Genomic DNA, 12,410 nt, shown 5'->3' with positions numbered 1-12,410 from the left:
AAACTTTCAACTCCCGCTGGGCCAAGAAAAAGTTTCCAAATGTATTGTTGTGTAAGATACAAAGGAATGTGAGGGGAGATGCGGGGTTTTGTTTAGGTGTTTATAAGAGGGCTTTGTTAAAATTTAAGCGCCTGTTTCTGAGAACAATTGAGAAAGTCTGCTCTTGAGTGAGGTTTAGCCCATCAGACTCATAAGAAACTGTACAACTTTAAAACCTAGCAGATGTTTCAATCCTTTTTGTTTTTAAGCTAGTGTTCTGGATACATTTTTGATACCAGACTTAATGCTTTTAAATACTGAATTACAAGTGATAAAGAAATTACAAAGTTTTTCTGAGATGTGGAGAAAACAGCCTGTGTTCTCCTAACAGAACATAGGAGGCAGTGTTGTTTCACGAAGATGTGACTTGGCACTCGGGATAACTTTTTGCAAGAACGGTAGCTGTTGGTTTAGTCTTTTGTGTAACCTATTCTGAGGTAGACAGTTCCCCATGAGAGGATGTGGAAAATGAGGCCTTTTTGATTATTTTTTTTTCTTGAGGTTTTACTCACATGCCATTTTTCCTAGCAATTTACTTTGTAGTACAAGATCCTCTGTTGAACGGTGCATGAGTTTCCTATTTCTTTTAGTCCTTAAAGTTCCGGCAAGGTTCAGTATTCAATAAATAAAGATGCAGTTCAAAGGCTGTTAGAAGTTTCCCCTTGTTTTGTTTTTTTTTTAATTAAGGTTTTAAAATAAGTGATGAGGTAATAGCAGGGGAACTGTCAGGTACAGAGTAACTTTTACAATTTTCATTATATTTGCAATAGTTTATTATCCTCAGACTAATCTCAGTGATTTGCAAATGAGTTCATGGCTCTCTTAGCAGGGTTGGTACTGGAGGACTTAGAAACCTTTTAAATTGCTTTTCTCAATGTTGAAAACTGAACTACATAATGACTTCATGTAGTGGTCCAGTGGTCAAGTATATGCATTTGGAGATTAACATACTACTGCTACATATAAAGAGACCTTGATCCTTATGTTCTTGACATCTAAGTATCAATCTGTAAACAAGCTGTTGACCACAGCACAAGGCCTATAAGCAGTAGAGTTTAATTCCTTCACGCTTAGTAGTATTCAAAATGACAGTTTTCAAAGGCTTCAGAAAAGAGAGCCCAGATATCTCTCAATTTTGTGTTCCTGAAGTCTTTATTACTGTTCTTTCAAGTACTTCCAAACCTGAATGGGATGCGAGTTAAAGAAACCCTGCTCAGCCTTCTGCCTCTTTTGATCATAAGGCCCTATGTAATAGAGGAATTCAGCTGGGTCTGAACAATTAATGTTACATTAAGTTGGTGAAAAATATAAAACTGCAACTACCCAAATTTACCCCCCCAAAAAAGGGGTGGTAGTAATGTCCTTTTGTTGACAAAAACTCATGATACTATTTAGAAGGAGAATGAGACTGCAAAACCCCAAGTTTATTTTGTCTTCTGCTGCGTGCTCCCCTTTTTTTCTCATTTGTTCTCAGTCCTGTGCTCAAGAAAAATAATGTTACTGTGTCTTGCAATATTTTTGTCTATATTCTTTGTTTTTCCTGTTTGCTTGATCTGGCAGCAGTACCTGAGCAATCCGTGTGGCTTAGGATGGCACCCAAGGATTTAATTTTCTGACTTACAAGGAAAGAGGAAATGTCTTTCCCCATATATCTCTCCCCCAAAATATCTGAGGGTTGAGGCAGGGGGTAATTATGATTGATCATAAGGTTGTTTTCTGACTGCTGGAAAAGCCTGCATGGCATTGGAATGAAGCTGATTGCAGGTAACCCTATGTCAGATCTGGAAGTCTGTTGAGAATACAGGTCCTAGTGTGCAGGGACTGTAAAACTCCATGTGCTGGACTTCCGCTGCATTTTTATATATAGCTTATGATTTTTGGGTGGGGAGCGAGGTAGGTATTTTCTTGAGCATGGTAGGCATAATGCTAGTAAGGGAGGAATTTTGAGTCTATCAAAACTTGCAGGCTCCCATGAGTTTTTCTGTTGCCTTAACAGGTCTTAAATTGTGGGGAATATAAACTGTAGTTGAAGGATGTTATCTGTTTACATAGGCTTACAGATGTATATGAACTGTTTGATTATGGTACTTTTGGAAAGTATGACTGCTGTCGCTCTTCTTTTCTGTTTGTAGTGGATATTAAAGTCTAAACTAAAATGTGTGAAATTTATTTCTGCTGGCAGTGTGCTGAATGAACTCTTAAGATAGCTCTTCACTTCAAACCAAAGGCTGGGCAGCCGTGTCTTACAAATGCAATGCTTATGTTAGAGATGTTAGACTTTTGAATTGCTTAACTAAGCTCAGTGCCAAAGGGAGATAGTCTAAATGCTGCCATTTAAGACTGTTGCTCAACAGCGACCCTTTACACAGTTGTGCTTCAAAGTCATTTGTTGCCAATAAGGTCAGGGAGTACACTTGGAGGGAAAATGCATGTTCTTTTGCTAATCCCCTTTGAAAGTTACAGGATTTATTGCAAGGTTGCTGTAAAACAACAAAATGGTAGAAGTTGGCTTGGGTGTACCTGCCTCCATTCTTGATACATCCTGAAAGGTGACACACAGAGTCAGCTGCTCACAAGGGATAAAACCTTGACGTCTGCTTGCAGTTATGGAAATAGTTTTGTTTATTCCCGCTCTCAAGAGATTTGTAAGAGTATTTCTTAAGGCTCTTAATTTAGAAAGATACCATGCTGTGGAATCAGAAGTGCCGAGTGGTGCTGTTTTGCATCCCTTATTCATGGAAATGAGCTGCTGTAAGGCATGATGATGTGTCTCTGTTGTGTGGTTTAGGAAGTTAAACATTAAAAGTACTAGGGAAAACATGCTGCAATGAAACTACATTAGATTGCTCAAGTTCATCTGGTTCCTTGAGAATCCAGTTATGCCAACATAACAATAAAGAGGAAAGGAGCAGCACTGTTGATTCAAACAAAAAAACCTCAGCAATAAACACTCACATTTGAGCCACATCCCTGTCCAAATTTGAGTGCTTCCAAATTATAGTAAATAAAAAGAGGAGGGTGATTGGTTCCCCCCGCTAGTAACTGTCAAAAGGACATTTGTTACCGATACATTTAATTTACTAGGTTTGTATGTCTTGGAGATAATTTAACAGTAGCTTTTGTGATTCACAGTTCGGGGTTATTTTTCTCACTATCGCCAAAATCTCATATGTAAAGCATATTTTGATGCCTGTACCTTACTTTTCCAGATTTATTCACTGTACTGATGATTCCCCTGACCCTTCCTTGGACTATGAGGTAAGACTCTTTGCATGATTTCTAGGTAATTTAAGTGAATTGCTCACAGGCAGGCAGCTATTTGTGCTTGGGCATTTGCCCACAAAATCTGTTTTATTTATTTTAATTGTGTTGCTTGGGCAGTGTGGGGAAGCCTGGTTAAGCACTGCAGGTCATAAGGAGTTCATTTAATTACAGATCAGAGATGAGCTAAAGTTCAAACTTATGAAGCTTCCTGTTAGTTTCCTCTCATGTCTGCCAGGAAGGACGAGTTCAATAGCTGAAAGTCAGATATTCCTGACAGCATGCTGCTTGTGTATATCACAACTGAGGTTACTATGAGAGAAGCTAGCTGTAGGGGCTGGGGACCTCCCGAATTGAAGTATTCTATCATACTGTGTTTCATATGCTCGTTAGCAGTTTAAAATTTTAAGTTAGCAATGTAGACATTAACAATGCTTTAAACTGTTCATGGGGTGCTATCACTTCTGTAATAACATCTAGTCATGTCTCTAATAATAAGTTTTATTTAAATATAGCATTTGTCATCATCCTATGGGCTTAAAGGGCTTTAGAAGAGTGAATGAACTCTGTTTTTTTTAAAGCAGTTTCTTAATGTGCTTTAAAAATACAGGACATCTGAAAGTTTGAATGAAGAATTTCGTGTTTACTCGGTAGTTAGGAGAGTCACCTTTGATTATTGAGGTTTTTCCACTGTGGTTGATACGTGTCGGGAGTTTCCAGTATCCATGAGCAGTAATGAAGGCCCTCAAAGTATTGGATCCATCTGAATGTGACTTGGATCACAATGACCCCATGCAGCACGTGGAGGACAGTGGCTGGAAAGGTGGCGCTGGCGGCAGAGGACCTGGGGGTGTTGGTTGACAGTCATCTGAATATGAGCCAACAGTGTGCCCAGGTGGCCAAGAAGGCCAATGGCATCCTGGCTTGTATGAGAAAGAGTGTGGCCAGCAGGACTGTGTGTTTTTCCCTTCGTGCTCAGCATTGGTGAGGCTGCATCTCGAATACTGTGTTCAGTTTTGGGCCCCTCACTACAAGAAAGACATTAAGGTGCTGGAGAGTGTCCAAAGGGCAGCGAAGCTGGTGAAGGGTCTGAAGCACAAGTGTTATGAGTGGCTGAGGGAACTGGGGGTGTTTAGCCTGGAGAAAAGGAGGCTGAGGGGAGACCTTATTGCTCTCTACAACTGTCTGAAAGGAGGTTGTAGCGAGGTGGGTGTTGGTCTCTTCTTCTCCTGTTGCTTGTTCCTTAGGAGGGGAAGTGGCCTCAAGTTGCACCAGGGGAGGTTTCGGCTGGATATTCAGAAAAATGTCCTCACTGAAAGGGTTGTTAAGCATTGGAACAGGCTGCCCAGGGAAGTGGTTGAGTCACCACCCCTGGAGGTATTTAAAAGATGCGTAGATGTGGCACTTAAGGACATGGTTAATGGTTGGACTTGATCTTAAAGGTCTTTTTCAACCTAAATGATTCTATGATTCAATGAATACTTAAGCTTAGGAAATGCAGAAATTTGAGAAAGTGCCAGAGATATATATGCTTTAATTACCAGGCAGTCTGTCCTATTGATCATAATAGTTTGGTTACTATTTCTATCCTGTGTCCTTATTTTAACTGGTTTGCGCCTTCAAAGGCGTCACAGAATTCTGCTTGGGTGTATACCAGAATAGAGGTTGATTTGGTTAAATTTAATTCTGCTCATCAGCTCTTTTGACTAGGAAGCAAGTTTCTGCCAATTCCATGACAGATTTGTTGTGTTGTATAGCAGGTTTTTTTTTTGTTTTCTCTGCTTTATCATTAATGTAACTTTGAAGTTGTTTCATAAATAATATCACAATTCTAAATACCATACAAAATGGAAGAACATAAGATAATTAAGGTGGGAAGGGGCTTCAGGAGGTCTCTAGTCCATTCTCATGCTCAAATCTGTTTAAGCAATGAGATCAAGTCATGTTGTTTGGCATTTTATGAAATGTGGTCTGAAAATCCCAGTGGATGGAGGCTGAGCAGCCTCTGTGAGGGAGTTGTTCCAATGCTTGACAGTCCTCACGGTGGAAAAGCTTATGTCCAGTCTGAACCTTTCTACTTTAAACTAGTTTGGCTAGGTGGTCTTTCTTTAAAGGTGCCTTCCAATGAAAAGCATTCTGTGATTCTATTAAATTAGTATTGTCTAATTGCTTTGAAGTATTTGCTAAGATAATTATGTGAACTGCAGGTTAAGACTGGTTTGTTTTCTTGTATCAGAAATAACGTCAGAGGTCATCTTGTCATTACAGCAAAACTGTAGCTCTAGAAGGTGTACCTGTTGATGAAAAGTTGCATGTTACCTTCTGAAACAGTACTTTAACATTTATTTTTCCTCTATAGCTTGTTCTTCGCAAATGGTGTGAATTGATCCCTGGTGCAGAATTCAGATGCTTTGTCAAGGAAAACAAGCTTATAGGTGAGGATTTTTGTAAAGATAGAATTATTAGGTGAAGTTCTGAGGAGTTTCTCCGATTCCTTGAATCGGCACTAAATATGAAGACAGTTCTTTAACACACATCATTTCTGGAATTACATTTTCTTCTTCTTTCTGTAATTTAAAATGTGGCATGCCTCATTTCTCTTTTCACTGTCATTGAAAGCCTGATGACAGCGTGCTCAATATTACAGTGGGAATATTCTTAATTCTAATTGCTAATTCAGAAACTTCACCCAAAGGCTTTTTGATAACTGATTCTTTTATATTCAGGAGCAAATTGCGTCATCTTCAACTTGCAGAATGAATACAGAGGTACTTGAGTATTATGCTGATAAAACATAACCACATGTGGATATTGTACACAGAAAGTTGGGGAGGTCAGAACATGGCCATGGGTGTATGAGATGTCTGAGCTCATATTATATTCAGTGTAGCTTAGTCAGAGAACGTGTTGATCTGTTACTTTGGTTCACAATCCTAAATGTAAAACGTTTCAAGTGGCACTGAACAGCTAGGGTATCCACAGCATGCAGCGGGCTGGTGGGTTCATCAGGAGAGCTGTGACAGCTGGAGGACAGGCAGATTGTGCTAGAGCATATATTTTAGGCAGCTCTGGGGTAAATTTAGCTGAATTACGCTCCTCTGGAGGTATTGACTATTCTCTGCTGACTATAACAGGAGCGTAGACATCTAGTGCACATACAGGTGCTTGAACTGAGGGGTTTGATTTCAGACAATGCTATTCTGGAGTTTGAATTTGGTTTTGGCGTGGTCTACTGTGGAATCTTAAAGATGAACACAAATGTAAATAGCACAGGACTGGTGCACATTTGTCCTTAACAAGATTGAATCATTCTGCCTAAACTCCTCTAACAAGGAAATGTTGTAACAATGATGTAGCAAAGTTCTAATCCAGATTTTATAGGAAGGAAGATGTTTTTTTGCTTTAAAACGAACCCAAGCTTGCTCATCTTGCCTGTCTCATACCTACATATTCACAAGCACCAAGATGCGTATATACAAGTGGTCTGTCCAGGATTCCTTGTGATGGTATGGAAGGGATATTGGCTATCTAGTCCTCATTGTTTCTCCTGGTTTCTTCTCAGCATGGTGACTGTGTGCTTGTTTTGGATGTGCCTCTTCGTAGCTGTTAGGAGCTGTCAGCAATTTGTCGCTCCATCCTGTCCCACCTCTGTGAATCACTATGAACATACCCTCTGTTGTTTGTTTTCTGATCTGGGTGTCCTGTGGAGCTGCACATAGATGTTTTGAGATGTGCTAATCTAGGTACTGACACCACGTAGCGTTCTCATAGCCCCTTTATTTGGCTGTTCCTTCTGGTGCTTGTATGTTCATCTTTCCATCCGCTCCCCATTCATGCCAGTTGCAGGGTTTATTACGGTTCTCTGTAACAGAGTTTATCTTGCTAATAGCAGAGGTTCTTCATTAAGCTGGTATTGTTTAATGGCTACTCACATAGCTTTTTGAAGAGGGAAGAGCTGAATCCTGTCCTGTTATGTTCTGCTGGAACACTACAACTGCCAGAGATATGCATCACTAAGAACATCTAAAACATTTGAATATAGATTTATTAGAGAATATATATAGCGATACTGACTTTCAAATACCTCAAAGCATTTGTACACTGGCTAATTAAACACTCTGTATGTTTCATTACTAGGTTTTGAAACCTAGTAGATCTACCAATGTGGGGTTTTTTTAGCTAGCACTCCAGCTGCATTTCTGAAGACAGTTCCAAGATTTTTCACAGTATGTTCCCATGCTCTTAAAATTAATAAGCCTGTCAGTCAAACTAAGGAGTGATACTTGCAGTGTAGTGAATGAATTTCCAGTTACACATCTGCATCCCCTGAGATGCCACCATCTCTTGGTTGTTGTTTTTAGACCTGAGTTAAGCTTTGTGGTGATATTAATAATTCAAAGTTCCACTGACATCATAAACTTTATATGAATTTTTTTAAACTTTGGAGGTAGTCAGCATTGTCTTACAGTAAAACTTAATCTCTGTGTTTTGTATATGGTTAAACCAGCAAGCTGCCATCATTGATACATCCTTCTTGGGGGATTCTGGCTTTTTCTTACCCTAAATAGCATAAGTTGCTCATTCTGCAGTGATGGGGCAAGTCTTGGTTCAACATTTGTCCAGCAGGGTATTGCAGTGGCTTGTGTTGACACATAATGTATGAGAACTTCTGTAGCCTAAGATGCATGCAAGTATATAATCCTGTTGATGTCAACTTAAACTATTGTCTTGTAGACAAACAAATGTCAGAAATTAAGAGCTTGGAATGTTGCTGGGATAGTTGATCTAATGTCGGATATGCAAGAAAACCCTTAAGGGGGCAAAGGAGAGAATTAAGGTACTAGACTGCATGCAATCTCATTGATTTTAGGATTTAAGGTTTCACCTTTGGTGCCTTACCAAACAAGTATGTGTTATTCCGCACTTAAAAGACTGGTTAAATGACAATCTGCATGATGTGCTAGGATCTATCATCTTTGCTAATGTGCAGGCTACCCCTTTCATTTCATGGTTCCAAATTCTGGTCCCTACATCTGACGTGCAGAACAGAAAAGGTGTTTGACCAGAGTAACCAGAGTGGGTAAAACTGGAAGGAAAAGCAGGAACTGGAAACATAAACACAGGCAAAGGTTCCTCCAGAAATTAAAATAGTCAAAGCATGTACATATAAAATGAGGCTTACAAAATGTAGGACAGAACTGCTCAAGGAAAAGATTCCTAATGGAAATGCTTTAGGTATAGGAGAATAAAGCCAAACAGTAAGTCATTGGTAATGGTTGAAACTTGGGAGAACCCTGTTTTCCGAAATGTAAGTTATAACATGCATGTCTAATAACTACATTTTGTCTGGTTCTGTTTTTTGCATGCCTAAAGCTCTTTATAATCAACTAAAACCATTGACAGGTATATCACAGAGGGACTACACTCAATACTACGATCATATCTCTAAGCAACATGAGGAGATCTGTAGATCAATACAGGAGTTTTTCAAGAAACACATACAGTATAAATTCTTGGATGAAGACTGTAAGTACCTTAAGGCTTCAATGAGCAAGGGGATCATGGGGGAGGGAAAGAGGATGTTTATGAAGGTTTTTAAATACTTATTGCATGCATAGTTACAAGGACTTAAAAACAGAAATGAAGAGTCTACCTCTTTGAAGTTCTTTTGCAGCATACTGGGAGGTTTGAAATTGAAAGGGCTTGCAGGGCAAACTCTATAGAAATGAGACCTGTCCTCCTGCCCCCTTGCTGTTGCTGAGCCAGCTGTGTTTTCTCCACAGTGCACCTAGCTGCAGTGCGCTAAATTCCAATTTGCTGCTGGAGATCAGTGTTAAAACAGGTTCATCTCAATAAATAATGGCCTCCCTAATATCTTAAGTCTGTGGATATGCACCACTCTCTTCATAGCTATTGCTTTCACATGGCTTGGTTCTTTTTAACTTGGAAGAGCCTTATAGCTCTTGTGGCTAGAGCATGCAGAGCAATGTAGCTTTTGAATGACTGTAAAATTGACAACAAAAAACCCCTGAAGAAATAGGCTGGAGCTTTTCAGCAAAACACAATGAATGAGTGAAAGATCCCTTCAGAAGGAGTAATGAATTACTTTTTCTTTTTTTTGAAGGCTTTTTCCCCTTATACTTGTTTTTAATTAAGAATTCTAAACCTGAGAAGTGAGGTAGGAAATGCATAACAAAAAGCATTCAGCTGTAAGAAGAATAGTTATTTATATAGATGTTGTCAGATGTTCGCTGCTAAATTATTGATGTATTCCTTGAAGAAAGCATTTGTGAGTTTCTCTTCAAGAAGTTACAATAATTTCTCCATGAATATCAATGCATAGCAGTTTTGCTGCTGAAACTTTTGACTAAAGGCCATGGTATCTGATACACCTAAGCAGCCCAAGTAAATTGTCTTGTTCTTTAAATGTGAAGCCCTTTGCAAATTTTATTGGAAACAGTTTCCTGACATGGTTTAGTGAGAATTTAATAGTATTCCATTGTGATGGGTGATCAGTTGTGAAAAATATGATGAAGTTGTTTATGTTGGGTCTGGCATGGACCAAACCTCAGTTTAATAAAATACATAAACATAAGAATTGTCTGTTGGATGGATTGTCTTCTATAAAGCTTCGAAAACGCAACCTTTAGGTAAGTTTTGAACATGCCTAATTATTTTGCTGAGCCACCAGAGCAATCAAATAGATCTGTCCTGTCTGACTTCTGAAAAAGTTACTTTCTAATGCCAGTCTCTATTACATTAAAATTCTTAATAATTTGACTCTGGACAGTTCCTTTTATTTCAGTCCAGAGTTCTCAAGGACCACTGCTTAGAGAAGACTAGTAGTCTGGAAATCAGTATGCTGATTTGATAGGTCCATAGCCCTGATGTTTTGAACTGAGATCAGTCATATAGATCTGACATTCTGATTACTGTCTTAATTTTCCTCTGTGTGCCAATGTAATTTTAGCTGATATGTAATCAACTGATAGATAAGAATTCAGGGCACTATTTTTGGAAATTCATGCCTAGATTTAGGTTCTGAAACTGCTGTCTGGTGAACTGAAATGTCTGAAGTGTCATCTTACGTAAAGGACGTAGAACTGTGCCATCTGGGTTACCTTCTGGAAAGAGGAGTTTTCAGGGTGACCTTCTAGGATGAAGGTTTGTGAACCTTTTGTCCTTAGGCACTAAATGCCAGTGACTTGTCCATCTGTAGAGGAATGCCATGAAGAAAATATTTTTACCACCTTTCATGCATCCCCCATCATATCACTGACATACGCTGACATCATACCACATCACATACACTGTCAGGTAGCCCATATGTTGTTAACAATAAAAATCTGGGTTTGCTTGTTTGTTTGCTTTTAGAAAGAAAGGTATTATAGCTTTTTTCCTGACTTCTTATTTCGTTGGGGATTTTGATGATGTTTGTTCTGCTTTTTCCAGTTGGTCTGGTAGCATTTCCAGATGGAAGAGTTGAGTCAGAGCAGCTGAAGCATTGCAGAGTCAGAGCAGTAGGATAACAGATGGGTTGAATGATATATAAATACTTCTAAATGTTGTTAGAACCTTCTAAATACCTTTTATAAGAGCCCAGTAAGAACAGTATTTTGGAGGTATTGATTCTTACTGTAGAGTTGAGCCTTGGCTTACCTTTCATTTAGAGCAATTGCTGGTAAAGTTTTACTAGTCTCACTGGTACATGACACTCCAGCTCCGAGGTGGTCCCTAAGAAGAGGGAACAGTTCAGGTTTTCTTCTCTATTCTGTGTTTGTGATTGTCCCAAACTAGCCACTAATGTGCAATCAGTCTTAATAGGGATGTAAACCCCACTAACTGCTGTTAGCCTCAATGATTGCCATAGGGCTGACAGGCTTTATTTTATAATAAAGCTCAGATGCAAATTTTCCATTAATGGACTATGAGTGATTTGAGTACATGTTATAGGCAACAAGTTCAGTTGAACAGCTGAAGAAGAAATCTAGGGTTGCTGTACTCCTCTTTACACTGATGACTTACTTAGACACTGAGGACTTGTCTTGAGAAAATACAGCACTTAATTCCAGAGTGACATTTTAAATTGACGTAACTGAGCTTGTGCAAAAAGCTGTGTTTTAAGCTATATGGTCAAAAGCAGTTATGTGACTGGCTTTGGTGTTGTTGAATTGTGGTTTGCCCTTAGTGCAGCCAACTTCACATGAAATGTTAGATTAAGCTGCTGAGTAGCTTTACGTACATGGATGTGATCAATCAACATCCCTGTTACTGACGGGCAGCTTCCTGAGTAGTTGCTGAGGCTCAAGTGTTCTTCAGTCATATCCTGAGTTTAGTTTATCCTGCACGTATTGGGAAATCTCTTAGCTGAAATATTCCCTTCCTTATTAGTGAAGGAAGTGACAATACATCATTTGTCTGAGGCTTTTCTTAATCTGTCTTCTTTTTTTTCTTCCTCGCTTTCTTTCTGCTAAACTGGTACAACTTCTGCGTGTAGTCATGCCTGAATGCTTATCTGTCGATTTCCCTAGCTGAATAGAAAGACAAAGATTTGTTTAACCATACAGAACAGAAGCTAATAGAAAGATGCATGTACAAAGATTCATGCTTAATTAAGTCACGGGGAGCGACAACAATGGAGCAAGGCAGCTTTGCGTCAATCACTGGGTATCAAAGGGTCTGTTTGAAAGAGCTGTTGATAATCAGTAGGTGGGCTGTAGCTGCTCTGGGTTACATTAAACATAGCCATTTCACTGCCACCTCCTCCTCAGCACACCCACCGACCCCTTTGTTCCTACAACCTGTTTGTCTTGTTATCAGCTGCAGTCCTAATCTCCTTCAAGCAGGAACTTTCTCTTATTAAATGTTTGGGCAATGTCTAGCACAGTGGAGTCATGATCCTTCCTTGAAACTTCTCTGTTTGCTGTAAACCAAACAGCAGTAATGTGGAAGATAAGCTTCTCTCTGTGCTAAGAGTTTATCAAATGTTCTGCGTTGGGGGTGAAAATTAACAGAAGAAACCAACATTAAATGGAAAAAGCCAGAGCTAATCTCTCAGTACATTAACAGTAGTTCTTGAAATGTTTCGATTCCCTCTTGGAAATGAACCT

At 39.2% G+C, this 12,410-nt stretch overlaps 1 protein-coding gene across 1 annotated transcript in view; it reads left to right on the top strand.

Moving 5' to 3' along the window:
* Positions 1-12,410, top strand: part of CDC123 (cell division cycle 123) — a 39,095-nt gene that overhangs the window by 13,805 nt on the left and 12,880 nt on the right. Inside the window, exons 7-9 of the mRNA XM_026868021.1 lie at positions 3,249-3,297; positions 5,660-5,735; positions 8,704-8,826. Coding sequence (XP_026723822.1) covers positions 3,249-3,297; positions 5,660-5,735; positions 8,704-8,826 — 248 coding nt within the window. The remainder of the gene's footprint in view (positions 1-3,248; positions 3,298-5,659; positions 5,736-8,703; positions 8,827-12,410) is intronic.

This window comes from Athene cunicularia (genome assembly GCF_003259725.1).
Source record: "Athene cunicularia isolate RWA chromosome 1 unlocalized genomic scaffold, athCun1 chr1_part2, whole genome shotgun sequence".
Lineage (NCBI taxonomy): Eukaryota > Metazoa > Chordata > Aves > Strigiformes > Strigidae > Athene > Athene cunicularia.
This window is presented reverse-complemented; position numbering and strand designations above follow the sequence as displayed.